General features: G+C 33.5%; 6 protein-coding genes across 6 annotated transcripts; 3 read left to right on the top strand and 3 right to left on the bottom strand.

Annotated features, from left to right (window-relative positions):
- Positions 3220-5759, top strand: LOC104717633 (putative GATA transcription factor 22). Its single transcript, XM_010435241.2, has 3 exons — positions 3220-3601; positions 3722-4162; positions 5042-5759. The coding sequence occupies exons 1-3, from the start codon at positions 3335-3337 to the stop codon at positions 5420-5422; spliced, it is 1089 nt and encodes a 362-aa protein (XP_010433543.1). The 5' UTR covers positions 3220-3334; the 3' UTR covers positions 5423-5759.
- On the top strand, positions 6050-7737 carry LOC104717632 (thioredoxin-like 2-1, chloroplastic). Its single transcript, XM_010435239.2, has 4 exons — positions 6050-6329; positions 6762-6944; positions 7121-7285; positions 7424-7737. Exons 1-4 carry the CDS (start codon positions 6144-6146, stop codon positions 7520-7522), a joined length of 633 nt encoding a protein of 210 aa, XP_010433541.1. The 5' UTR covers positions 6050-6143; the 3' UTR covers positions 7523-7737.
- LOC104720110 (F-box/FBD/LRR-repeat protein At2g04230-like) lies at positions 7999-9547 on the bottom strand. The gene is made up of 4 exons (XM_010438075.1): positions 9537-9547; positions 8981-9399; positions 8381-8928; positions 7999-8292 (listed from the first exon to the last, which is right to left on the bottom strand). Exons 1-4 carry the CDS (start codon positions 9545-9547, stop codon positions 7999-8001), a joined length of 1272 nt encoding a protein of 423 aa, XP_010436377.1.
- On the top strand, positions 11357-13342 carry LOC104717631 (protein EFFECTOR OF TRANSCRIPTION 1-like). The gene is made up of 3 exons (XM_010435238.2): positions 11357-11494; positions 11722-11826; positions 11965-13342. The coding sequence occupies exons 1-3, from the start codon at positions 11435-11437 to the stop codon at positions 13045-13047; spliced, it is 1248 nt and encodes a 415-aa protein (XP_010433540.1). The 5' UTR covers positions 11357-11434; the 3' UTR covers positions 13048-13342.
- Positions 13713-15850, bottom strand: LOC104717630 (mitochondrial substrate carrier family protein P-like). Its single transcript, XM_010435237.2, has 7 exons — positions 15508-15850; positions 15177-15262; positions 14872-15079; positions 14656-14785; positions 14370-14554; positions 14151-14279; positions 13713-14060 (listed from the first exon to the last, which is right to left on the bottom strand). The coding sequence occupies exons 1-7, from the start codon at positions 15643-15645 to the stop codon at positions 13935-13937; spliced, it is 1002 nt and encodes a 333-aa protein (XP_010433539.1). The 5' UTR covers positions 15646-15850; the 3' UTR covers positions 13713-13934.
- LOC104717628 lies at positions 16026-20733 on the bottom strand. The gene is made up of 7 exons (XM_010435236.2): positions 20624-20733; positions 17431-20017; positions 17259-17340; positions 17071-17134; positions 16645-16830; positions 16495-16555; positions 16026-16420 (listed from the first exon to the last, which is right to left on the bottom strand). Exons 2-7 carry the CDS (start codon positions 19988-19990, stop codon positions 16266-16268), a joined length of 3108 nt encoding a protein of 1035 aa, XP_010433538.1. The 5' UTR covers positions 19991-20017; positions 20624-20733; the 3' UTR covers positions 16026-16265.

Raw genomic sequence — 27754 nt, 5'->3', positions numbered from 1 at the left:
GGGTCCTGACTCCTGAGTGACCTGTAAATTTTGATCAGAAGGAATTGAATGGTTTTGGCGAATACTAAGGTGGGGATGTTGTCTTCCTTTGCCATTCTAAACCTATCTCTTGTCTTCTCTCTCTATACCTTTCTGTCCCTCTCTTCCGCTCAATTATGATTCCTCTCTCTCTCTCTCTCTCTCTCTCTCTCTCTCTCTCTCTCTCTCTCTCTCTCTCTCTCTCTCTCTCTCTCTCTCTCTCTCTCTCTCTCTCTCTCTCTCTCTCTCTCTCTCTCTCTCTCTCTCTCTCTCTCTCTCTCTCTCTCTCTCTCTCTCTCTCTCTCTCTCTCTCTCTCTCTCTCTCTCTCTCTCTCTCTCTCTCTCTCTCTCTCTCTCTCTCTCTCTCTCTCTCTCTCTCTCTCTCTCTCTCTCTCTCTCTCTCTCTCTCTCTCTCTCTCTCTCTCTCTCTCTCTCTCTCTCTCTCTCTCTCTCTCTCTCTCTCTCTCTCTCTCTCTCTCTCTCTCTCTCTCTCTCTCTCTCTCTCTCTCTCTCTCTCTCTCTCTCTCTCTCTCTCTCTCTCTCTCTCTCTCTCTCTCTCTCTCTCTCTCTAAAAATGATTATGGATGAATCACATGCCGTGGAAAGATCAATATACTTATATACTATCACTTTTATAAGTATTTTTTAACTTATGATTAATGAAACACCAAACTTTTGTTAAAGATTGCCGATCATCCTCATTGATCCTATTTTGAAGGTCCTGTTTTTTGTTGGGTATTTTATCGAACATTCTTCTACCTTTGCAATGATTCAATATTAAGTAGATTTGAAAAGGCTAAGCAAGTAGATCAATTGTTTCTTTTTTTTCTAACTAGGAGTTATGAATCATATACTGACATGTAGTACTATTGCACCGGAAATCAAAACAAAGTTATTATCTTCGTGCATAGTTCTTGTTTCAACAGAGCGACTTGAACTTAAAATATAGGACCTGATTTAACTTTTTTTTTTTGTTGTTGTTGAAGATGATCGAGTTGAGCCGTTTGCAAACTTGCAATGCATCATATGATCATTATCATAATATGTGTGGTTCTTGTTCAAGTAATTAATATTATTATCTATTTAGTTTTTGTTATATATATGATTGTTTTTGTTTCTTTTATATACGGTAACGAAATATTACAGATAGGAGTACTTGTGTTTGGGGTCGACCACTACCACTCCTACACTCATTTGTCTCATGTGTTTGTTTTCAGATGGACTCACGTGAACTTCTTAATTTATTGTTTTTGGTTTATGTTTTCCTCCACGAGTTTGACAACGATAAATAATTATCCCATTTACAAAATAACCATAAACTAGTTTTAGATCTCAACAGTTGTAGTTCCAATGAAGCAAATTTCACCAGCAATAGTAGTTCAATCGGTTATCTAAAATTTCAGTATAGATCTCAACTATAATGATATTCTTTACCATTATCTTTTACAATTTCTAACCATATCATAACTTTTTTAGCATCACCATAACTAATGTCACCAATATTCAAACATTTGATTGCTCTTCATCATTCTTTAAACATGGGCATAGCTTGCATAAGTATAACACTCGCATCTGCCCTAACATTCTAGGGTTATCTTTTCCTTTTATTATATTCAAAAACTAATAACTGTGAGATTTTTTAGTGAGGAAGACACTTGTTAAAAATGCTATGAGCTGTGTTCGTAGAAAGGAGAGATGGTTGGCATCTCCTCTGACAGAGACGNTTATATATATGATTGTTTTTGTTTCTTTTATATACGGTAACGAAATATTACAGATAGGAGTACTTGTGTTTGGGGTCGACCACTACCACTCCTACACTCATTTGTCTCATGTGTTTGTTTTCAGATGGACTCACGTGAACTTCTTAATTTATTGTTTTTGGTTTATGTTTTCCTCCACGAGTTTGACAACGATAAATAATTATCCAATTTACAAAATAACCATAAACTAGTTTTAGATCTCAACAGTTGTAGTTCCAATGAAGCAAATTTCACCAGCAATAGTAGTTCAATCGGTTATCTAAAATTTCAGTATAGATCTCAACTATAATGATATTCTTTACCATTATCTTTTACAATTTCTAACCATATCATAACTTTTTTAGCATCACCATAACTAATGTCACCAATATTCAAACATTTGATTGCTCTTCATCATTCTTTAAACATGGGCATAGCTTGCATAAGTATAACACTCGCATCTGCCCTAACATTCTAGGGTTATCTTTTCCTTTTATTATATTCAAAAACTAATAACTGTGAGATTTTTTAGTGAGGAAGACACTTGTTAAAAATGCTATGAGCTGTGTTCGTAGAAAGGAGAGATGGTTGGCATCTCCTCTGACAGAGACGGGATTTGACCTTCGGGTATTTGAACACATCCGGTTAAGGCTCTCCATCCTCGTGGTGGATCTAACTCAATTTTAAGACGAAAATAAAGTACAATAATAATGCTATGAACTACATAATTATTTATGTACCTTCGAAATTGATAAAATAAAGTATAAATTTTAACTACTCAAAAAAAAAAAAAATTAATCATCAGTTCCATTCATAAAAAGTAGTTTTGTTGACTAAGTATTGAGAAATCAGCAATGTCATTTTTATGTCGGAATAATACCTCTCTAAATGAAGACGATTAAGAATATTACTTGGCTTCATATAACTATAATAAGTTCATAAAGAGAGTTTACGATTTTTTTTTTTTTTTAAAGGGAAAAAGAGAGTTTACGTATGTTAATCTATTGCATGTTTTATGTATTGAGAAATCAGAAATGTTGTTTTCTTTTTGGGTTTTTGCGAAAAACAGAAAAAAAATTAATAAATAAACCAACAAACTGTGGTGGCTGTCAGGCATATAGTTTTAATTCTATTTTTTACTTTCTAATACCCGCACGTACCTTTTACACCAAAGAAATGCCTACATATTGAATACCATCATCTCATACATTTTTATTACATATTTTTCATAGCTAAATAAAAAATTATAACATAAATGAACTTTTGTCGAAGACTATTTTAAAACTATATAGAACAACTTTTTTTTTTTTTTTTGAGTTTACCGAACTAGGGAAATAATGATAAAAATGTCTGGAACAAAAATTAAATAACGGTTCTATCCATATCTTCTAAATGCTTTGAAATTAATCCTACTAGTGATGTATATACGTACACATACACCCAAACATATTTGTTTGTGCGCGTGGTCTATTGCCTTTAAAAAGGGTCAAACGTAGTATAGCTTGGATCCTTCTTTACTTGTCCCTGATCTCTCCTAGTCTCTCGTCTTCTCTCTCTTTTGTGTTTCATCGATCATGGGTTCGAATTTTCATTACTCTATAGATCTCAATGAAGATCAACACCATCAACCTTTTTTCTCTTCTCTTGGATCCTCTCTTCATCAAAATCATCAACCACAACATTTTCATCACCAAGCTTCTTCTAATCTCTCATCTTCGATGTCACCATCTCTTTCCTACTTCCCTTTCTTGATCGACTCTCACCAAGATCAAGTATATTTTGGGTACAACACTAATACTTTTCACGGCGTTCTTGATACCCATCTCTCCCAACCTCTCGAGGTATAGTTTTAAATGAATTTTTATATATATCAATGTTAATTCTTGATGATCCTAGAGAAAAACTTATTGTATAATTAAATACAAAATAAAGTTAACCGAACTTTCATATGGAAATTTCAGACCATCAAGTTTGTATCGGATGTCAGTTCATCATCAAGCGATCAAATGGTGCCAGGGAAGGAGACAAGACTAAAATTGACGATAAAGAAGAAGGATACTCATCAAGACCAAACCAATCTTCCTCAATACCCGACAAAAGGCAAGACAGGAACAAATACGCTCAAGTGGGTTTCTTCGAAGGTGAGATTGATGAAGAAGAAAAAGGCGATTATTACCACCACCGACAGCAACAAACAACATGTTAACAACGACCAATCATCGAACCAAAGCAATCTGGATGGAGATCATGATCGTCACAATAACATATCAACAAATCAGTACAATATTATTGTCGACCAGAATGGTTATAACGGATCAAGCAACGATTGCGTTATTAGGATTTGCTCCGATTGTAACACAACCAAGACTCCTCTTTGGAGAAGCGGTCCGAGAGGTCCCAAGGTAATCAACCACATCTTTTAATAAAAAATATATCCCTAAGTTTAATTTCATATTGTATATACTTGATTATATAAGCTCTCGAATAATTAATTTCTATTTATAGTACTTATTAATAACACAATACAGTAAAACCTCTATAAATTAATAATGTTGGGACCAAGACATTTTATTAATTTATAGTGATATTAATTTATAGATATATTTTTAATTGTTTATTTTTTTTTTAAATTATGAATTGGAACAATTATAGCAAAATAAGATTAAACTTTCGGATGTTATAAATTTTATGGTTTAGGAATTGAACTTGTAATATTTATAAAGTATTATTGACAATAAATTACAAATACTATAAACATATTGACTTATACAAATGACATACATAAATTCAAATTTATGAATAATAATAATATTAATTCTCATATTTTAATAATCTGTCTAATTATCAAATTGTAAATGATGCATATCTAAAAATTAAAACTTTAAAATTTAATTATTTGTATGACATGTTATAAAATATTTTAGAGATATCATTATAGTTTGAAAATACAACATTACAAATGTTCTATAGAAATGAGTTTTAGGAGAAACATACACTATTATATCAGTATATATATATATATATATATAAAAATTATTATCTTATTATCTTATCGAATATTGTTAATTTTTACACTGACCCGACTTGGGACCAGCAAAATTTAATTTATAGTGATTATTAATTTATAGAGTATTAATTTATAGAGGTTTTACTGTATTATTCAAAAAAATACATCTAGCTGGCAAATTTATAAAGTTTAGGTAGTATTCTAAGTAGGTTAACAAGTATTTTAATCTTACATGATAATTAACCATACTATCCCTTTTGTTTTGTTATTACAGTCTCTTTGTAACGCCTGTGGCATAAGGCAAAGGAAGGCGAGGCGGGCCGCAGCAACGGCAACCGGAATCTCTGACGAATCGCCACCGGTCCTAAAGAAGAAGATGAAAAACAAGAACAAGAGATCAAATGGAGTTTGTAATCTCTCCTCTCCTTCGGATAAGAAAATGATCACAGTGGAGGAGGCCGCAACAGCCGGAGACTTGGAGACTCACAACCACTCCTCGATGTTGTCATCCTCTTCCTCTTCAGACAAGTTTTATTTCGACGATCTAGCAATACTCTTAAGCAAAAGTTCAGCTTATCAGAAAGTTTTCCCTCAAGATGAGAAGGAGGCTGCCATTTTACTAATGGCTCTATCGTACGGAATGGTTCACGGATGATTATTTTGATTAAAACTCACCTTCTTGAGAAATTAGGGAACTACTACTCTTATCAGGTATAAATAAACCATACCATAATCTTATAAGTCATAACTAATAATATCTAGAATATTTGTTAGATTAAATTTTGTTCTTGCGGTGATATAGTGATAAGAGAATGTTGTGGTTCAATAGATTTTGTTTGTAAGACGTGTTTCAATAGATCTCATGTTTATTTGTGTTTTTAAGATCTGAGAGTTGATTTAATTTATCGATATCTCGTCAAGCATTTTATATGATGAAAATCTTTTTGGAATGTAAACAGTTTGAAAAGCAACGATCGTACATATGGTTAGTAGAGATTGATATTAAACTCGGCCAATATGAATATTTCTTGTAATAAAACTAGCTTAACGATTAAAATGATGCATGCATATAATTTTTTGTTATGAAGCGTATATATCATGTTGCTCCAACCACTAAAAACGTGGCTAGAGAACCAATGAAGACAACTTTTGTAATCAAGAGAAAAGGGGATTTCAAATTCTCCTGGATAAAATAGCAAGAAAACAGAAATTTCGGAAACATTAGAAAACAACCAAAAATAAAGGGGTTGTACTGAAATTAGTTTGAAACTTGGGGAGGTGTCACAAACAATTTCTACTTTTCCGGTGAAAATTAGAAAGCTCAAAAAAAGGCGAAGTCTTTGTGGTGCGATGCGATTCATATCTCCGGCGACGACATGACATCTTTACGATCCCTCAGCATCTCGCTTTACACTTACTCTAACTCTGCTCCGATTTCACCACCAATCAAGATCCGAAATTTTCTAAATTCATTCAACAGATTCCACGGCCTGTCATCTTCGAGCTCTTCTTTGATCGGAGATTTAGTTTGCTCATCAAGAAAGCAGTGTCTCTCCGTAAAGGTATGAAATTTCGTAATTTTTTGTGCTGGGATTCAACTTTACGGTTTAAATTCGAGAACCCATGATCCACTTCTTGAGTATCAGCTAAATCTTATACTCTTATGTCACTTGTAGTCAATTGGGAATTTAGGTTATGTGTGTCATTTGATTTTGATTACTCTTTATGTGGTCTAAGCTGGAAGATGTATACTGTGAGGTCTCTGAGCCACAGAGACGACTACATCAGTCTTGTGTTTTAAGTTCATACAATATTACTTTGATTGAAGCTTACGTGGCGTTAAGGGCTTTTTTATTTAATAATGTGTATCTTTTATGAGTTTTTGAATCTTTTGATGTTGTAATATAGAGTTTTGTTATATTTGTGGTTCTAACTTCTAAGAGATGAAATATATGTGTGTGTGTGTGTGTGTGTGTGTGTGTGTTTTGGGATAGGTCCAAGTGTTAGCTGCTGAAACCGAACAGCCAAAATGGTGGGAGAAGAAAGCAGGGCCAAACATGATTGACATTACCTCCACTGAACAGTTTCTGAATGCTTTAAAAGATGCCAGAGATAGATTAGTTATCGTTGATTTTTATGGAACTTGGTGTGGTTCTTGCCGTGCAATGTTCCCAAAGGTTAGCTTTCCTTAAGTTACTTAACGATGTTATCTTTTCTCGTGTATTACTCAATCCATCTCTCTTTTTATTTGACTTGGGTGTCTTGAACCTTAATGTTTCTTAAGTTTTTCAAGTCCTGAAATGATCAGCGTGCTTTTTTCTAAAACTGAGACTTTGTTCTTATTCTTGTCTAGCTCTGCAAAACGGCGAAAGAACACCCTGATATCTTGTTCCTTAAAGTAAACTTTGACGAGAACAAGTCTCTCTGCAAAAGCTTGAACGTCAAGGTGTTACCATACTTCCACTTCTATCGTGGCGCTGATGGCCAAGTCGAATCCTTCCCATGCTCTCTTGCCAAGGTTAGTTCTTCTTGTCCCCAGCTCTCTCTATGATTTCAATCATCACTTCTCTATCACGAAAGCAGAGTATAGCCACTGCATCATATAGTCTTAGTGGCATCCGCCAAGTATAATAATCTTTCTGCAAACATTATGCAGTTCCAGAAACTGAGAGAGGCGATAGAGAGACATAATGTAGGAAATTTCAGTGACTTCTCTTCTTCAGCTTCTGAGAGAGTTGAAGATTCAAGCGTATAGTTCATGTCTGATTCTGATTGATCAACGGTTCTTTTGTTAAATGGCTTCCCTGTATATATATGTTAACTGCATTTGCATATGGGTGCATCATAATTTGTACATAAATACAATATTCTAACTTCGAGTTCATATAACTAGACAATTTGCACGAACACTGTTATAACGTGTGTCTTTAGTATTTTCAATTTTGAGAGATGGTCGAGTTCTTTTTACCATGAGTGAAATCTTCTCAAGCACCCCAAAAAGTATCCAAACCGTAAACGTTAACATGTTCACTTTTCCATCAGGGTTTCAAATTTTGTTTTTGTTTTATAAAATGTTAGTTGTCTTACAAACTCATTCATCCAAAAACCAATGTATGTATATATCTCAAATTCTATATTGACCAATGAAAGTAAACAAAAGCTACATACATTTATTGCACCTAAACGAAATTGCATCAGTTGTTGCATTTCATGTAAGAAAGCATTTTTTCTTCACTCGAAGAAAAAATAACAGGAAGTTGAAGCCTTAGGCTCACGAGCTAACTCCTGTAACATCTCAAGTTTCTCATCCGCAGTAAAGTATCTGTAGTCTGTCGAGAAATTTGCCTTCTTCAAATGTTTGGCATTTGTTAGTATGTAAGTTGCAACTTGTATCTCTTCTTCACGTTGTCCATTGTATCCTTCCCACTCAAATGTTTTTAGATGTGATAACAAACAAGGAGGAACAGAAATCGTTTTTCTAAATGGTGGGTTAATCTCGCGCGCTTCACTGTCTTTCCCGTCTCCCTGTAACCATAACCGGTAATGGCTTAGACTCATCAGCCTCAGCAAAACTAGCCTAGATAAGTAAGCAAAGTTTAAAGGAGTTTCTTACATCGCTTAGCTTGAGAACTTGTAACTGAGGAGAGTTCAGTAGCAAATTCATAAGTAAATTCCACCACTCGGTTTCTCTAGTACCTAGCTCCAAATATACGAGCTGGTGGAAGATAATACTGGCAGCGTACCTAGTCTGCGCTACAAGCAAACGAATATTGATTACTGACGAGGCAAGAGGTAGGAGAATCTTCTCAGTTTTTATATTAGAGATATTTGTAATCTTTGCCTCCACTAGCTTCGGAGTATTTTCAAGAGAAAAGTCAAAATCTTTAGGTCCTTTAATGGGCAAGTAGTTCAAAGAAGGAGCATTGATCACATACCCTCTTTGGCCATCTCCATCACTACAATCACGTATTGATAATCTCTTTAAAGATGATGATTCGATAACGAACTTTATCACATTGTCAATATATCGTTTCACGTCCAATTCTTCAAGATTAGGACAACTCGAGAAAAGCCTACGCACTGAATCATCGTCCTCGTAGTAAACAAGGTGAAGGTTTAGGATCTTGAGGGACTTGAAACAAACAGGGGAATCAGGCACATCTACACGAACATAGCTCTTGAGTTTCAAGTTTCAAGACCTCGAGTGTTTTACAAGCATAGATGTTACTTGGCAGTCGGATATATCCATTCTCTGAGTTAGGATCGAGTTCAAGCTCACGCAAACCACGTTCAACCGCATACCCAATCCAAATTCCGATATCAACAGCCTCACAATCCGACTCAACTGTAAGTCGCATACTCTCTAGAAGAAGTGACTTATTCAGTAACAAGAACCTATGAACAAATTGCGGTGACAATATCAAGGAAGTTCTACCATTCTGGTAGTGATAGTCAATCTTAGGCAGATATTGCCAAAGAGAACTCCATCTTTTCGACAAAACACAAGTTCCTACTGCATCTATTGTCGGAACCAAAGACAATCTCTGAATCAGCAAAGCATCAGGCAACTCACTTATCAGATCCCTATTCACATCAACCCTTCGTCTCTTCTTCAAGGTTCGCCAACAGAATCTGATACGAAAACATCAATTATGACGGTTCCAGATTAAAGATACATATAAATAACGTAAGACTTTGGTCCGCGATACGAGTGCAAGGAAACCAAGAACGCATGCACGTACAAGAGTCTTGGGAGGAAATTAACTTACTTTGGGTCCATCGTTGATTCGTTGTAATGAGATAAGACTTGAAGCGAACCCTAGCTTTTTCAAGATTTTAGCTTTTCTTGTGTCGCTTTCTCGAGGTTAAAGGGATCTTTATTATCTTATAAAAAAAAAAAAGGTTAAGGAATAAAAACAAGAACATTAATTATAGTCGTAGATGCGAGAATTTGTTTTCACGTTTGGGCAACATATACATGCACTATCCAAGTCGAATATTATCCGGATTAACTTCACGGAACATATCAAATACTCAAATTTATCCGGCAAAACAGAAAAATCATAAATACTAAAATTTTGGATCTATATTCGGCTCCAAAAATATATTTTGCAAATATGCGTGTGTACTGATATAAAGATTTGTAGAGACTTTTGAATTGTACTAGATTTTAACCCGCGGTATACTTAGTGGCAGATCCAGGGAAAAAAGTAATATGGGGCACAAAATTATATTTATCGAAAATGTTGTTTTTCAGCAATAAAAAGACATATAATAAAATTATATTTATCCTAAATGTTTTTTTTCAGCAATAAAAAGACATAGAATAATACAAAAAATTGAGTTTTAACTGAAGGTTGTTAGATTCGAACCAGTGACCTTCCTATTAGTATGGGGCACTTTTTCCAAAAAAGCCAAGAAACTATAGTTCATTGCATAAATAAATTTTATAAATGTGTATGGGGCACGTGTCCCACCTACTATAAACGTAGATCCGCCCCTGGGTATACCGCGGGCGTATAATTTTTATTATAATTTATATTTTATATTCTATCTATTTGTTAAATATTGGATGTTTTGTAAATAGAATAATAACTAAATTTTCCGATTGTTGTGCGACTAAATATTTATATTGTTTTTTAACCCGCAACACACTTCATGACCATTTGTTTGTTATATTTAGTTTGTTTTGTTTAGTGTTTGATATTTTATTTTGATTTTAATTATTATAACAAAAAATAAGGAATTTAAATACATAATCAGTAATTTATACGTTGTGATTAAGTTACATTTTTCCTAATGATTTAATTATTTTATACAATCTTAGTTAAATCAACTTGATTTTATGTCAAATATTCTAATATTAGTAGTATTGATAAATAATTAAGTGAAGATTTAACCCGTGTTAACACAAATTTAATAATATTTTATTAATTCCAACATGTCCTCTTTATAATCCATCTACTATATAACCACATTATATAGTATTTCAGACTTTTTTTAATTTTACATATTCGTAATAATTAAACATTTTATTAAGTTTATATATGTTAATTATAATATTTAAATAAATGTCAATCGAAGTTTTTCTTACGTTAAGAATCAAAGTTGTTTTAGAAAACAAAATGGGAATCAAATTGTTGTTTTCTTTGTTTGCGAATGATTCATATATTTTCAAAACACAATAAAATGTGTGGTTACATGTATGATAATTTCCATTTCCATATTGATTAATGTTATTTTTTTTAGTTAGAATGAAATGGAAAATATTTAGGAAACAAAATCTAGAGTAATGTTAGTTATGGAAATTTTTAGGGATTAATGTTGTAAATAACTTTTTAAATAAACAAAACTAAAAAGGCATAACACAAAATGTACTTCAAAAATGTTAATATAGATATAAATTAATTGGATTATATATTCATTACTTATTTTTGTTTTTTTGGACCAAATTTAATTGTATATTTATTACATTTTATTGGACTCAAGTATCCAAATTTTAATATTTATGATTTTATAAACTATTCTTATATTCAAATTTGAAAAGAAAAAGCGAGAAAAACGTAAATTCTAATATCTGAGAATTATCTCCATCTTAACGGTCACAAGAAGGAGAAAAAAAAAGAGATTGAATTTTGCCTGGAGACGCCGCAGTTAGTGTTCCACCATGTTCAAGAGAGACGACTGCATCCGAACTAATCACGACGCCGTCTTTTCCAAGTGGCAGGTGGGTACTCTCTCTCTCTCTCTCAAGAAACTTATCTCAGATTTCAAGAAATTTAGTGATTCCGGGTTTAGGGTTTTGCCTCGATCTTTAATTCCGCCGAAACCCTTTCGAGATCACAAGAGTTTCGAATGATATCTCTTTGGAAATTCGTGGAACTTTGATTTAAAGATTCCATTTTTAACTCTTTTCTCCAACATTTCTTTGTACGCCTTCTGGGTTTTTTGTAGGGTATCGCCCGATCCATGCTTCTGCGTAAACCCATTTCGCAAACTGCAGAATTACGGAAGACTTATGCGGACTACTCCCTAATTTCTCGAGATTTAGGTCCAAAGGTCACATTTTTATCTCTGTCAACTCTGTATTTTTGTTGGATAACAGTTAGCTTAGGTGGCTTTGTCTCATGTGTGTCATCAAGTTATGATCTTTCTTGTTAGTAATTCAGTTGAAATAAAACTCATTTTTAAACACAGATTCTGATCGGAGCCGACGATAAGGAAAATTTCAGAAAGGGGAAAGATTGTGTTGGTAGATACAGAGGAGTTCAAGAAGCCCTTCCGGGTCTGTCTGAGCTTGGTGTATCTGTTATCAATCATGACCAGGGTAGAAAAGATGATGGTCTTTTGGCTACTCTTGGTCAAACTGAAAGCATTAATTATCGGCTCCGGTCTTATGGTAGATCTACTGCTCATCCTGACGTACTCAAGAAACTTGGCGACATCCCGAGAAAGTCAGGTCTGTCTCAAACGATTCTTCCTGTTACTCAGAAGAAAGCTGACAACAAAACCGAAGAGAACAAGCATGATTCTGCTGAAGAGAGAGAGTTCAGTTCTGATGCAGCTGAGAAAGTGAGTAATTTGCTACTCAGTCCGTCCAGACCTCAACCGGTTTCAGACAGACATTCACATGATGGCATAGTTGATGGGTCTGATTCTGCTTCTGTTTGTGGAGTCTTACTAGAAGATGGTACTACTTGCGCTACAACTCCAATCAAAGGAAGAAAGAGATGCACAGAGCATAAAGGGAAGAAACTTTCACGTGTTTCTCCAGTAAAACTTATACCGTCCGAAGTTCCTACCAGAAGAGAATGTCAAGAAACTGATGATATATGTGGAGTGATTTTACCTGATATGGTGCGTTGCAGAAGACCACCTGTTTTAAGGAGAAAACGATGCGAGGATCACAAGGGAATGAGAGTCAATGCCTTCTTCTTTCTGCTGAACCCAACAGAACGTGATGAAGCCGTCAAAGAGGCCATCAAAGAGGATAAATCCAAACCGAAGACATGTACAGGCATGAACCAAGAGGATCTTTTATGTGAAGCTACAACAAATAATGGTTTGCCTTGTACGAGAAGAGCATCTAAGGGAAGCAAAAGATGTTGGCAGCACAAAGATAAAACTGTGGACCATGGATCTTCCGAAAATGTTCAGTCAGCAACCATAAGTAAAGTAATTTGCGGTGTTAAGCTGTACAGTGGATCGGTATGCGAGAAAGCTCCAGTGAAAGGACGGAAGAGATGTGAGGAGCACAAAGGGATGAGAATCACATCTTAAATTCAAAAGCATTCGAGTAACTCCTTTTGTAAGTATCTGACCGAGGCGGTTTTGGTATTGGTAAAACTTTGTTGATTTACCGTATCATACTTTTAACTCTAGATATCTTAGGTTGCATGAATTAACTAAGTAGGTACAAGTTAATGGAACGGTATCTGCTTTTTTGTAAGAAGCAGCTTCACTTTTCTTAATCATTATCTCTGTATTTCTGTAATAAACCTTGTTGATTTCGGTCAAATGTAGAAGCTGCTGCAAACTAGCTAAACTTCTCATATGTGTAGTGTTTCACCCTATCTACTTTTGTCTTCTTTCTCATCACCATTGATTCACGTCTGTATTAAGTAAGCATCACTCTTGAACCTAATGGACTGCCTTCTCGTTTTTTTGGCACATTTGCTTTTTGTCTACATGTTCTGTTGTGTTGTCTTGACACTTGAAACCAATCGTTATCATCTGCAGAACCATTATAAGTCATTGCTATCTGAGGGGTTCCGTTAATTCAGAATCCTGAACAGAAATAGTAAAGATGATGAGTATGCATTGTTTCAACTTGTAAGATTGAACAACTGAGAAATTTTCTTCTGCAATTTGTCTTTTCAAGTTAAGAAACTGATGAGCATGATAATTATTTCGAAATCCTGAGGATCAACAACCTGTGTTCTCACTATTTTGTAAGGTAAGATACATTGGAAAGTAAGTAGTCAACAATATTCGTGAATTTACATAGATCAAGTCCTAGAGTTTTCGATTGGAATTTCTGACACTGTTTTATTTGGAGGAATGCTAGCTTCAGGTTTCTCTATGGAAAAAATGGAATGTACAATCTCTTACAACAATATGTGGTTGTAAACACCACAAAGAATCAGACCATATGGGTGGTCTTAGAATTAGGTGAAAACGTTCCTTTTCCGTGTTGTCACTGCTTCTGCTTCCATTTCTTCTCGCGGTGGGACTCTTAAGTGCAGCTTCATAACATCATATACTGTGAATCCGATTGCCACCGACGGTACAACCTAGAGATATCCAAAAGATAAAAAAAAGTCTGTAACTCAATCGTCCATTATCCGAAAACAACAGACAAATCTATGAAAAGAATCTCAAACCTTGAGGTAATTGATGCTAAGCCCTGAGAAGAGTTGCTTCCAACCTTCTTCTCTAGCAATCTTGAAAAGGGTTTGCATTGTTCCTCTTCTTCTTGTTTCTTCCTTAACGGCAGCAGATAGTCTCTCAACCTGGCAGGGAGTTTTGGGTTTAATACTACTCAGGATCTTCTTTATATGAAGATTCAAGATGTGTTGGAAAGAAGCAGAACCAGATCAAACCTGCATTTGTCTCCTGACAACATCAAGAGGGTACGTCAAGGTCTGGCCAAGCAATCCAGCGACAGACCCGCATACAAGTTTCAGGGAAATGTCTTTCTTATGTTCCGCAGGGACATGTCGTTTCATCTCTTCGTAGAAGTAGAACTTCAAACCAGCATAAGGGAAGATCCCATACAGAGAAGGAGCTGATCACAAGCAACCAAAGAGGCAAAGAAAAATCAAATCTTTTGTCAAGTCTCAGTGAAGTAAAAGATCTAGCAAATCCAAAGTTATGGTTGTTATGTACCTACACCACGATATAGGCCACGGAATCCAGATTCTCTGTATGTCCTCGAGAAACAATCCACAATACCTCTGTACACAATTTGTTCCAGGGGAACAATGGTTTTTACTTGCGCCTTTGCTGAACCAACAACCTGCACTGCTGAAACCTCTATGAGCCTACTCAGGTTTCTAGCTCGGGAAGAGACATAAAAAACACAAGATATCTGAAGAAGATTACCTGATAAGCCAGCTTTGTCCGGACCAGGTCAAGAGGATAAGTGAAGAGAACCGCAGTACCACCAGCGAATGATCCCGCTACAAGATCAAGCAATGGACCTCGAGTAGTATCAGGGAAACCAATGATGATCCATCTCCTGTATTCCTCATAAGCCATGTAATGAAGAGCTGCATAGGGAACTATCCGAGCAACACTAGCACCATTCCCTCTATACGAAAAAAAAAACCCAAAAGAAGTTAAACAATCTCATGATGACTGAACTGAATGGAGAGCTCAAACGCATCTAAAAACTCAAGAGAACGTACCGGTAGAAACCCATCAAACCTTCAGTTTTGCCAATCTTGTTGATTGATCCTACAAGTCCTATCCTTTTAAACTCGTCTCTTCTAGTCTGACAAAAAGATCAACACTTTGATAAAGCTTCTTTTAAATCCAGAGATCAAGAATTAAACAGACTCCAAACTGAGAATTACAACACTAAAAGCTCTCTAATTTTGATGCTTAGTTTCATGACTCAAGTAAGCCTAACTGAATCAGGTTACGAATCAATCTCAGCTCTGTTATTATATCTTGAAGAAACAGTACAAAGCTGGGATAAAAATCGAAAAAAAAAAAATCCCCAAATGATTAGTGTACCTGGAAAAGAATCTTAATACGCTCGAGTGGAGCAACGGCTGTTTTAGCTATACCGCCGGTGACGCCGCCGGCAATAAGCTCCTTTGCGAACAAAGGCATCGAATCAATAATTCCGTTCTTCTCTTCGCCCTCCCCCATCGAAACAGAGGTTAGAGAGAGAAGATAGATACGGGTTTAATGGGTCTTCTTCTTCTTCTTCTTTTACTCCTCCTTTATCGAATCTTTGTACAGTTGAAGTAAAAAGAAGAAGAAGAAGAAGAAGAAGAAGAAAAAAGAATAGTTCTTTGTGATCAATTCAATCAAAGACTTGGTTCCTGTATGATTCTCACCTTCTCCTGCAAGTTATTTTTATTCTCCCTTTAATTAGTGCCAAGTTATATGATTATTTTAATTTTGCTTCCATTTTTTTTATGCCTTGGAAGATTCCAAGTTGAGACGATTATTTTCTCTTTTACACCTTTCTAATGTGTTGAATTATGTATTTTCAAACTAGTAAACAAATCAAGAACAATTAAGTATTAATAAAAATATATATGAATAACAATCAACTTATTTGAAGACAGTTACCAATTTGAATCTAGACTAATCATAAACAGAGAATGTAATAATGAGGCTGGTATTTGAAACACAAGAAATACAAAGATCAACAAAAATGTGAAATGAGCTAAATTGAAGTTTCATGGAGTAGAGTTTCTCCACCGGAAGTAACTTAGTTGTTGTGAGCGGCAATTACATAGTCAAAGTCCTCGGTGGAGGAATTAATTATGTGCCTCGACGACCTTAGAGTAAAACTCCCATGACTCGTGCGTCTCAGTTATGGCAGTCTGACCAAATGGATTCTCTGCCACAAACTTCTGAACGTTCTCCGCATCCGCTATTCTTTCAAGATACTTCCTTAGCTCACCCTCAGGTCCTGTCACAAGTGATTAAATATCAGTTAACTCTTTCTGGTTGCTGTTGAGTAATTTAACAATGTAAAAGACTAACCCAATGCAGAATCTTGATGGTCTGTGTACTGGTACGGGGAAGGGAAGATTCCAGTGTATGGCTGAAAGAGAGAAAGAGCAATACCAACCAATGTTGAGGTTAAAAGTGTCATTGAATGCATAATTTATTCGCAGGTGCTCGAATACTTACAGGATTACACAAGGCCTTGTCGGGTGAATCGTCAACTAGCAAAGTGTTTGTCTCATCATACTTTCGGTTTCCACAACTGATGCATGTCCCAAAACGTTCCCATACTGTTCTTAGATCCTTGAGGAACAGAGGCTTATCGTTCTTCTCCTGAGTTTTAAACTTCGTTGTAGTGCATTTATTCTGATCCTGTGTACATATAAAGATTAGAATTGGTGAGTTCATTAGTTGGATTTAGAACTAAAAAGTAGAGTGAGTTCTGCTCGTATGTTAAACTACATAGCTCATAAAGATTGTATACTGTGTTGCTACAATCTCAATGTCAACTGCATTTCCCATAATCTAGTTCTGTCATATGGAATCTGCACTTCTCATCATCTACTCTCAAAATCTAGAAAATAGCTCAAAGAGGTTTTAGGGATCACTTACAAAACAGAACAACAGATTCCTCGCATAGTTTCGCATGACAATGCTGACCATATAATCCAACCCACTAGTAAGAGAAAAAGGAGAGATGCAGTTAACTGAGGATTTGAACTTCGTATATGTATTAGACACCTAACCAAGAAAAGCAAAAAACAATGCATTTGAGTTTTTAATTAGTTCAAGAAGCTTACATGCGCCTGGAGGACCATATCGCAACATTAAATCTCTCAAAGCAAAAGTCGAGAAAACTGGAAACAAAAGGCCTCCTGAAGACTATAGAAAAATGGACAAAGGAATTACTCTGCAGTCAAAGAAGCATGTAACAACTTACGAGTGACCACACTGAAATTAATTCTTTCTTACCTGATCTGTATGATACTTTACCATCTGGAATAAATTGACCTGTAAAGCCCTGAACGATATCCGCCAGTATTCCATTCAAATCAAATACAAGCAACTTTTTAGTACGACCATCACATGAACATTTAGCTACACTTCCAATTTCTGATGAAGCAACTCCTTGAACCATATTATTTTGTATTACAACAGAACTTGACAAAGACATTTCAAGCTTTTCCCCGTCAAATTCTGGTTCTTCATCTTTTTTAGGCACGGAAACAGCATCCTTCTCCTCCATATCATCAGTTTTATGATCTAAAGCATTTTTCTTATTCTTGCTCTTCTTTGTTTTGACCTCAACATTGCTAACACCTTCTGCTCCCAAAGCATTCTGATCAACTTCTCCCTTTTTATCATTTATCTTTTTACTGTCGTCATCCGTAATGTCTGTTTTACTTTTATGATCCGACAGATTTTTCTTCTTCTTGCGTTTCTTTGTTGTGACCTCAACCTCACTAACACCTTCTGCTGCCAAGGCATTCTGATCAACTTCTTCCTTTTTACTTTTTTTATTTTTTTTGGTATTTTCAACATCCTGCGCACTTTCCTTCTTAGTTGCAGAATCTTCAATATTACTAGCCAAATCCTTACTGCCAATCTCCCCATCAGCATTCCCATCGCAATTTTCCACACCTTCTCTATTTGATTGATACAACAAACAGTCGCTATCCATGATGGCTACTGATTCGCAATTTGTTTTCTTTTTTGTCTTCCTCTTCTGTCTTTTGCGTGCAACATCACTAACACCTTCGGCTCCAATCGTATCCTGATTAGATTCAATATTTTCATCTTTTGTCATTTCTTTACGTTTTCCAGATTTCTGAACTCCACTTTTCTCTCTCTTTACAGACTTTTCAGTTTTACTTGTCATATCCTCTCCCCCCAACTGTTGTCCGGCATTTCCATCACGATTTGCCATGTCTTTTTCGTCTGAATGATCCAACAAACACCCTACAGATCCTGATGGCTCACAGACTTCCATATCTGCAGATGACGTTTTCTTCTTCTTCCCCTTCTGTTTTTTGCTCCTTACATCACATACACCTGCTCCAAGCACGTCCTCTTTAACTCCAGTTTTTTCATCTGTTTCCTTCTCTTTAGTTTTTCCGAGATTCTGTAAACCACTTCCCTCCCCAGTTACAGAATTTTCCCTCTGACTTGCTGGATAACTAATTAACTCTCGCCCACCATTCCCATCATTATTTTCCACAAACTCTACTAGCCCGCTTTTCATGGAGGTTGATAAAGTATTTCCTAACGGGTCGCAGACCTCCACTGTTTTGGTCTTTCTCTTCTTCTTTTTCTTGGCTTTAGGACTCTGAGTTTGGGCCACAGTTTCACTGAGTTTGACATTTGTGCACTCTTGTTGTTCCACTGTATCATCCTTGGATTTCGGACAACTACTTATCACAACACTAGCAACAGATATTTCCTTTTTACTCATCGATTTTGATTCTTCAGCTTCAGAAATAGTATCGTATTTAACTTCAAGAACGTCTTCTTTAACTTCAGTAATTCCATCTGTTTCCTTGCTCCCATCATTATTTTCCACACACTCTACTGACCCGCTTTTCGTGGAGGTTGGCAAAATATTTCCTAATGGATCACAGACCTCCGCTGTTTTATTCTTTCTCTTCTTCCTTTTCTTGGCTTTAGGACTCTGAGTTTGGGTAACAGTTTCACTGAGTTTAAAATCTGTGCACTCTTGTAGTTCCACAGTATCATCCTTGGATTGCAGACAACTATTTATCACAGCACTAGCAACAGAGTTTTCCTCTTTACTCATCGATTTCGATCCTTCAGCTTCAGTAATAGTATTGTACTTTACAGCAACCCCTGCATTGGTACTATGAATATCAACATCACTTTCCTTCAGTGCCTTTCTATCCCTCTTTTTGTCTCTCTTTCTTTTCTGGGAACAAGTCGAACTAGTAGCATCTGGCTGTGAATCTTCTTGCGCTGAAAAATTAGGGCCGGTACAAAGTTGTGCAGCTTCAGGTTTTTCACATGAATCTTGACTTTGTTTGTGTGACCCTTCTTGTATTATACCATTTGACAGAGTGTTGGGTGGCTGCCCTTGGTCTTCGTTGGTGATTTTTTCTACATCATCCAACATTTTCTCTTCACAGGAAGCCTCCTCTTTCTTTTTCCTCTCTCTCCTTTTTGACTTTTTTCTTCCGGAACCATTCTTATTAGCATCTGGTAGTGAATCTTCTCCTGTTGACATAATTGGATCTGCGTGATGTAGTGTAGCTGCAGGTAGTGTAGATACACGACTCTCGGATAACTGGACTTGATCTTCACTGGTTAATTTCTCTGTTTCCCCCACTTTTTGCTCTTCAGATGAAACATCCCCATCTGCGTTCCCATTCTGGCTACTGATATGAGAATCATTATTCTTCAACTCACTTTCATGTTTCCTTGATTTCCTCTTCTTTTTCCCCGATCTCTCCTTATGCTTATCACTCAACTCAGGATTATTCAGACAGTCATCTGAGTTTCCAATTTCTGAAACAGTCTCCATGATCACTTTGATTTACTCAGAAATCAGCTGCAGTTACAAAACAAAAACAAGGGAAACGTTACTTAAATTAAAGCACAAGTAATAACTCACACAATTATTAATTAAGATACCTCACATAAATCCACCAAACGCTAGAGGTAAAACATCCTAAACAGAACTCCATAAGTCTCTAATTGATTGACAGCTGAGCCATAGATACTATGCATTCAATGTGAACTAAAAGAGGCAGTCAATACAGAAAAAAATATGCAGCACATTCTAATACCATTGTTCATGAAAATTTGATTGGCTGTGTTATGTAATCCTAACCACAAGAAACAGTACTTAGCAAAAGCCATTAACGAACTAGAGAATCTATTCACAAGAGAAAAAAAACGAAAAATGCCAGATTCAGTCGACCTGAGGATATTCAAACCCAAAAAACCCATAAGTTTTAGTGAATCTTCAACCCCAGGGTCAGATCTTAAAATCCGAATATGGAAAACAAAAATCACCCTGAAGAAGAGACGAACATGGCAAGCCATTAAATACAACCCGAAAGTAAAACAGGCTAGTGTCTCAATACCGACCACCGTATCGGAGAATTCTCCGACGATGCTTTTAATACGAAGAAGAGCAGAAGAAGAAGATAACCTGGAAAAATAATTTCAAATTGGCGAAGAGTGTGTGTCTGAAGAACTCTCGTAAGAGGCGCGGCGAATTCGAGAGCCCAAGGGTTTTTTAACTCAACAACCTCCGTTACTACTGACCGCTCCGTCCTACTCCTAGAAGAACTAATAAACCATTCCGGTTTAAATTGAATTACAAAATATTATCGATAACCATGCCGGTTTACAAGAATGACTCTCTTAATTAATTCTTAAAAAAAAATATATGGTCCATATAGTTGGCCCATTTAGAAATAGACAATATGGACTTGGGTTATATTATGATACATCATGACAGATGCAAGAGTAGGATGATGACGACTCTGTTCATGAAATCAAGAATTCAAAGTCATATTAAAAAGTTTCTAACTCACGGTTAATGACATAATTCATACAAATAGTTTATATTATTTTGTCAATGAAGCATTCAATTTTTTGATTTAAGAATCGCAAAGTAGTTTTATTCTTTAACTCATAAAGTCTTGAATTCATTTAGTTAATTAAGCGCCTTGCATTTGTTTGACAAAATAGAAACGAGACCCTGATGAATGATGATGAGAGTTTATGTTTTTTTTCTTCTTCTTATAGTTATAGATAGATTATTATTTTCGAGTCATCTATCAGTAAATCTGAAGAAGAAAAGGTCTTATCTGTGTATAGAATATATTACAAAAACAAATGTTTATTGAAGTATCATGTAATGGGTTATTGTATAATATTTGAAATTATCTGTCAATAAAATCTGTAAAATTAAAGCAACTTGAAATTTAAAAACTAAGTTGCACGCGTAGCAACAATTTTAATCTATCACATGTTTTATCATAAAACACCTCTGAAGTCTCAACACCACTAGGCACAGCTAGATTGTAACGTTGGTGTTCTTAAATTTAGATGCGTTATCATTACAATTTTTAGTGGAACTCAGACATTAGATACCAAACTGGACGTACGTACGTAGACACAGCTATTTCTCGTATATATCACTGTTTTGGTTCTAATCATGAAGACTATAGAGTAGTTAGTAGTTACCATCAAGCAACATAACCCACAAACATTAAAGTGATGCAATGAGGTTACTCTCTGCAGAAAAAGATTTGGCAATTCTTCTCATTTTCGAAGTTTCATATCGATAGAACTAACCATTCAATAAAAAAAAAAACAATTGGTCAATCAGTGTGTTTAGATAATACCATATACGTGTGTTTTTTTCTTTGTGGGCAAATGAGAATAGACAGACTGTCGTATTTTACTTTACATTTGTTTATACATATAAAGAGTTTGTTTTTTCTTTCTTTTGTATTTTTTTATTTATATTTGGGCATGAGAATCAGTGTCCGAGTGGAAGCTATTTAGCTATGTTGGTTGATAATTCATTGTCTAATATATGTGCAAAAGTGAAGCTTCATAATAAATACATATATATGTACAATATATTGAAGACCCATTCATGCATTATTCAACAATGATTGAAGATCATAATAAAGTGTACTAGTTATAAGATATTATTACAAAATTTACAACTTGACTTACTCCATGTGTGTTTTTAATTCTCGAGGCACTTTTGTGTTCTTGATTATATTTACAACTAATCTAACAATTGTATTATACAGCTATTTACATATAAACAATACAGCCATTTCTGTTGAAAATTAATGGATCGGAGTCCCCATCTGTTTAGACAAATCCATTTTTCACAAGTTCCAAGATTGTATGATGAATATAATAATTCTAATCAATTACCTCACTTTGGACTGTTAATAATGCAAATACAATATCAAAATTTTATGTTGAAAACCCAACAAAAACATCTCCAATCCATCTTTATTTTTTTCCTCTATAAAGAGAAAAAAATATAACGATCTATTTTAGAGGCAAATTTGTTCCAATCCATCTCTATTTTTACCTCTAAAATAGAAATTGTTATATTTTTTTCTATTTGGAATAAAACTCACAGCTATCAAAAAAAAAAAATAGAGAAAACTATTGAAAATCTCTAATGATTTTATTTCTCTAACTTTTTTTTTTGTCAACCACAAGAAGTTAAACTAAAATGGTGACATCAACATGCTAATTAAGTACTAAAACAAACAACTATTTTCAGTTTAAAATTTATTTATTTTAAATTTGAATATCAAAAATGAGTGTGTGTAAGTCTATAGTATAGTTTAACCGCCATGACAATATGAAATTAAATCATATGTATGTACTTTTCCAATGTAATTCTATGTCATATGAATAATTCCGGTTTAGTTTCAATCACTGGTTTCACTAGCTAGCTAGATCTGATCAAAAAGGAAGATTTATTGTCTAAATGCATTTTTAGCCACTATAATGTGTAGCTCAAAACTAGTTTACAACTCATCCAATAAGATCCAGTTTCCAATACCTATTGTACAAAGCATGTTTAACATGTATTCATGACATTTCCAATAAAACAATATACATAGTAGTTATACACATAGATATTCCCTATATATTAATAGAGAAGCACATTTGAGAAAAATCTGATATGTTGCTGCCAGGGTGCTCATGACACTTTTTAGCAAAATGTCCTTAAATTTTCTAATTAAATACAGCTTTATGCTATTGTATTTATTTTAAAAACAATTAACTGAATAATAATTAGATATGTCATCATTTCTCACACAAATTTAATAGTAAAACAAAATTTCACTAAAATTTACTTACAAATATACAAGGCAAAATTATATTGACTTCTTAAAATTAATATAAATATTGATTTCTTAAGATCAGTATAAGTAAAATATTCTAAAAATGCTATAAAAACATATCAATTAATATAAAGTTAATAAAAGTAAAGAACATATAACTTATTAACATAATCATATAGAAACAAAATGTTATATGTTAGTATTATTACCATAATAATTTATATAACAAGCTTTCAATAGTTATTAAAATGGATTATAAAAGGAAGTATATTACCCGTGAAATATCTCTAACTTATTAAAAGAAACTTAATTCCCAATAAATATATATTTATAGATATTCATAAATAAATAAAAATGACAACAAATTAGGGGATATCATGATGTGTGATTATTTATATATATCTAAGTATGTAAACTAATTAATCTCAACATTTAGTGTTATTATTTATTAAAAAATAGAAATATTAATAACCGAATATGAATATACGTTTTAATTGTGTATTCATTTATGTGCTATTAAAAATGATTGAGACAATAACCCTTTTCATTATAAATAAACTTAGTATCGAAAAAATCATAATATATTTTAAATAAGTGATTATTAGATTATGCAAAATTGTTATAGTTACTCGACAAACCATAAATATAAATTTGATTTTTAAAACACAAAAAAAAAAATATTGCCAAAAATTGTAATATTTTATAAATATTTTCTTTACCATATTCACATATTTCACGGGTGAATTGTATTCTTACACGAATACATTAGTTTTGGAATTTCATTAATTTTTCATAATGGTTTTTTTGTAATAATCCGTCATTTTAGAAAATATTAACAAATCAACTAACTCAAAAGATTTAAATAGAATCAAAAATATGAAATCAATAAACTAGATTATCTTCAGAAAATATAGTTTAGAATCTGATTGTTACTAATCTTATTATATAAACCTTGATGAAAAAATTACTAATTAACAAGATCATGACATGTGTCAATTGTATCATTCAGATGTTGACACATGTCAATTCTAAATTTATTAAAATTTTAAAAATATAAAAATGTAAAAATTTAAAACCTACCATAAAAAGGTTGTATATAAAAGAAAACCTAAGTTTATTTAAAATCTTTTAAAGAAAAAAAAAAACCTTTGTAAACTTCCAAATGTAAAACAAAACTATTAAAAGTTTTTAAAATATTAAAAGGCAATTATAAGAAAATTATAAAATTTAAAAAACTTTAAAATTTAAAAAGATCATTATAAGGAAATTATATATAGAAATAAAATTCGAACTTAAAATATACTTTATTTTACAAGAAAATTGATTACTTTTTATATAAGATAAAAAATGATTGTGAAAATATACAATTAATTACTGTTTCTAAGAAAAAGATGGTTGAAGTAAAAAAAAAAAAAGATCAGCTCATATTTTTTTCACCTATCAAATAATTTATTCAAAAAATTGTTATTGTAATATATAAGATAGGAGTATGCAATATTAATGTATCCGTTTTTTAACTATAAAATTTTTAAAGTTAAGAGACATATAATAGGTTATTTAATATGTTCATAAAGATAATTTGTTGGTAGTAGTAAAGACTAAAGAGTATATTTTAACAGTAAAATATATTTGTGTGTACAAATACATTTTTAGTGGTAATGTATATATTAGATTTGTAAATGGATATATATTAATGTATTACAGAAAACAAAAAAAAAATAACTATTTTCTATAACTAAAAGTTTTTACTTTATTTTTATACATTGTTTTTACTTACGAAAAGAATTAAATATATATTCTTTGTTAAATTTAACAATAAATTAACTAAAAGATTAACTTTGAACATATCTACAACTCTTTTCTTTAACTAAAAGTGTATCTATTTACTTTTTTTTTCAACCAAGCAATAAATTAAAAAGAATTTCATCGGTTAGTTGTCCAAGCTGGAGGGAAGAGGTTTACAAAAGAAACTTCAAAGACAAGAGAACGCGAAGCACAAGCAAGACAATCTGTCTTCGTATTTGACGCATAGAGGATCCAAGAGATATAGAATAGTGGGAAGGACTCCAGCAAGTTAAACTCATCGAGCATGTTGGAGAATGACGGCTAATCTTGAGAGACTGCACAATAGTGAGTAACTCACACAATCAGTCTCGAAATGTTGACAAGCGATCTCTACAGCATGTATCCGCTCCATGACCGACAACAACGCTTCTAACTTCGAATGTATGGGGAGGGCTCCATCTTAGACACTTGGCCTCCAACAACAAGGTTCGCTCCTCACCAACACAACAGTACCAGCCCAATCCTGAATGCACATTGGCTGCTTTCCAAGAACCATTAATCTGACAACCATGTGGAGAAATTTGGACCTCCGAAAATGGAGATGAAGCTGACATGACCGCCGTAAAAGAGAGCGCCTCTTACCAGGCTAACTTCCCAAAACTTGAGCAATTATTCATTCGCCTCGATCTCTAAATTTGATTTTTTTTTTAGTTATAGCCTTCCAGATTGCCCATAAATTCTATGATAATTGAATAAGTTGATCAGAATCACCCTGTTGAGAGGCAATCTTCCAGAAAACAAAATCCAAATTCGAGTACACTGACTCAGATGGAAAACCCTCTGACGAGACCATAGTCAGAGATAAATCTCAAACTTCACACGAGCGAGGGCATTCAAAGAAAACATGATTAATAGTCAACCGCATAGTCGCATCATTTACACCAAAATCACATTGGACAACTCAGTATATCAATTTATTTTTATAGATAGTTTTTACTTACTAAAAATATTTCTTTTATATTCTTTGTTAAATTTTATTTTATTTTAAAAACTCTAAATCCGCACATCGGGCGGGTCCTAATCTAGTATATAATAAAACTGAATATTTAAACTACCAAGTAATTTAGTATATGTTGTTATGGTTACATAAGAAACATGCAAAATTGTTATGATTACAAAATAAAATATAAAAAGATATGAATTTGATTTTTAAACCACACAAAATACATGTTGCAAGAAATAGTAACATTTTATCAATATTTTCTCTATAAAAAAACCTTTTACACATTCAAAGATTTTCACGAGTGAAACATATTTTTTACACAAAAACGCAGCTTTGAATAAATAAATAAAAAACTTAAGTTACATACAAACAGATATTGGTTCTAAGATAATAATTGTACTTATAATAATTTTCTTTAAATCGATTTATCTCATACATAGTGCCGGTTGTTACCTAGTTAGTTTTAGTTAAATCGACCTTCTTCATGGTCTTATGCATATCCTCAGCTCAAAAAGCTTATGAAAATTTATAATTTTAAAAGGATTAAGACTTTAAAAAAACTGGCAATAGGTTACTAACGGGAAAAAAGTTAAGAGTTAATATGATTATGAACCTGGGCATGATCAGCGCGTTAATGCACATAAAGTTGGCCGGATATACAAACATATTTACATGAATTTGTGTTTATTTAAAGGAGGTTCTTGATTTCCCCCTTATGTACGTAAAAAATAATAATAATAATATATATATTATGTAGGGACAATAATGGTATAAATTTTCAGCGAAAAGGCAAGTTTTGGCTTCACATGCATATACTAGAATAATATGAACATATAATAAGCTTAAGTACTTATATGTAATATAGCTATATATATACAACAGAAAATTAGAAAATTTCTAAGACGTGCATATTCTCCTATTGCTGAGAAATAGTTTTATTTAGTTAGGAATTGTATGCTTTGTTTCTTTTGAATATTATTGAGTTTTAAACTAAACACCGACATGTAATATTGTATCTTCTTCTAAGTTTTTAATTACTTCACGTTTAATTTATACACCATCCGTTTTAAAATATAGGATGTTTTAGTTAAAACACGCATATTAAGAAATAGTTACTTTTATAAAGTTTAATCAATCATAAACAAGACTGCATAATATAAAATAGAAAATTAATCAAAAATTTGCATAGAAAATTGTAACATCCTATATTATAAAACAGAAATACTTCTCTAAACATTCTATATTATGAAATGGAGGGAGTATTAGTTTATATATAGAAAAGAAAAGGAACAAAAAATATACTCCCTCTATCTCGATTAATATTTTAGAGAATATTTCTTGTCTCTAAAAGATTGATTTTCTAGATTAAAAAACTAAAATAATCATTTTACTTTATATTTTATTCTAAGTGGCATAATATAGAGTGGGTTATATTTTCTCTCTATTTTAAAAATAATTATAAATTAATTTAAAAATAAAAAACTTAATTTTTTTCTTAATATGTGTGAAACTATTGAAACATCAAACTATGTGAAATGGAGGGAGTATATATTTTCGAGTTGAGAAGATAAAGTAACACTGGCAGTGAAGAACTTGTGTTGCAGATTACGACAACGTGTTCGTACAAACACGTTTGGAATATTCTTGCATGTCACAA

The sequence above is a fragment of the Camelina sativa genome, chromosome 10, assembly GCF_000633955.1.
Source record: "Camelina sativa cultivar DH55 chromosome 10, Cs, whole genome shotgun sequence".
NCBI lineage: Eukaryota > Viridiplantae > Streptophyta > Magnoliopsida > Brassicales > Brassicaceae > Camelina > Camelina sativa.
This window is presented reverse-complemented; position numbering and strand designations above follow the sequence as displayed.

What these genes read in the sequence shown, in the direction of transcription:
- LOC104717633 (XM_010435241.2), top strand. Translation starts at nt 3,335, where the DNA reads ATGGGTTCGAATTTTCATTACTCTATAGATCTCAATGAAGATCAACAC. An exon ending in ATCTCTCCCAACCTCTCGAG is followed by an intron (nt 3,602 to 3,721) that starts GTATAGTTTTAA and finishes TGGAAATTTCAG; the next exon opens with ACCATCAAGTTTGTATCGGA. An exon ending in GCGGTCCGAGAGGTCCCAAG is followed by an intron (nt 4,163 to 5,041) that starts GTAATCAACCAC and finishes TTGTTATTACAG; the next exon opens with TCTCTTTGTAACGCCTGTGG.
- LOC104717632 (XM_010435239.2), top strand. Translation starts at nt 6,144, where the DNA reads ATGACATCTTTACGATCCCTCAGCATCTCGCTTTACACTTACTCTAAC. An exon ending in AGCAGTGTCTCTCCGTAAAG is followed by an intron (nt 6,330 to 6,761) that starts GTATGAAATTTC and finishes GTTTTGGGATAG; the next exon opens with GTCCAAGTGTTAGCTGCTGA. An exon ending in GCCGTGCAATGTTCCCAAAG is followed by an intron (nt 6,945 to 7,120) that starts GTTAGCTTTCCT and finishes ATTCTTGTCTAG; the next exon opens with CTCTGCAAAACGGCGAAAGA.
- LOC104720110 (XM_010438075.1), bottom strand. An exon ending in GCCAAGTAACATCTATGCTT is followed by an intron (nt 8,929 to 8,980) that starts GTAAAACACTCG and finishes ATGTTCGTGTAG; the next exon opens with ATGTGCCTGATTCCCCTGTT. An exon ending in AAGTTCTCAAGCTAAGCGAT is followed by an intron (nt 8,293 to 8,380) that starts GTAAGAAACTCC and finishes TTATGGTTACAG; the next exon opens with GGAGACGGGAAAGACAGTGA.
- LOC104717631 (XM_010435238.2), top strand. Translation starts at nt 11,435, where the DNA reads ATGTTCAAGAGAGACGACTGCATCCGAACTAATCACGACGCCGTCTTT. An exon ending in CCGTCTTTTCCAAGTGGCAG is followed by an intron (nt 11,495 to 11,721) that starts GTGGGTACTCTC and finishes GGTTTTTTGTAG; the next exon opens with GGTATCGCCCGATCCATGCT. An exon ending in CTCGAGATTTAGGTCCAAAG is followed by an intron (nt 11,827 to 11,964) that starts GTCACATTTTTA and finishes TTTTAAACACAG; the next exon opens with ATTCTGATCGGAGCCGACGA.
- LOC104717630 (XM_010435237.2), bottom strand. Translation starts at nt 15,645, where the DNA reads ATGGGGGAGGGCGAAGAGAAGAACGGAATTATTGATTCGATGCCTTTG. An exon ending in GGACAAAGCTGGCTTATCAG is followed by an intron (nt 14,786 to 14,871) that starts GTAATCTTCTTC and finishes TCAGCAGTGCAG; the next exon opens with GTTGTTGGTTCAGCAAAGGC. An exon ending in TTAGCATCAATTACCTCAAG is followed by an intron (nt 14,061 to 14,150) that starts GTTTGAGATTCT and finishes GGATATCTCTAG; the next exon opens with GTTGTACCGTCGGTGGCAAT.
- LOC104717628 (XM_010435236.2), bottom strand. Translation starts at nt 19,990, where the DNA reads ATGGAGACTGTTTCAGAAATTGGAAACTCAGATGACTGTCTGAATAAT. An exon ending in TAAAGTATCATACAGATCAG is followed by an intron (nt 17,341 to 17,430) that starts GTAAGAAAGAAT and finishes ATTTTTCTATAG; the next exon opens with TCTTCAGGAGGCCTTTTGTT. An exon ending in CCATCAAGATTCTGCATTGG is followed by an intron (nt 16,421 to 16,494) that starts GTTAGTCTTTTA and finishes CACTTGTGACAG; the next exon opens with GACCTGAGGGTGAGCTAAGG.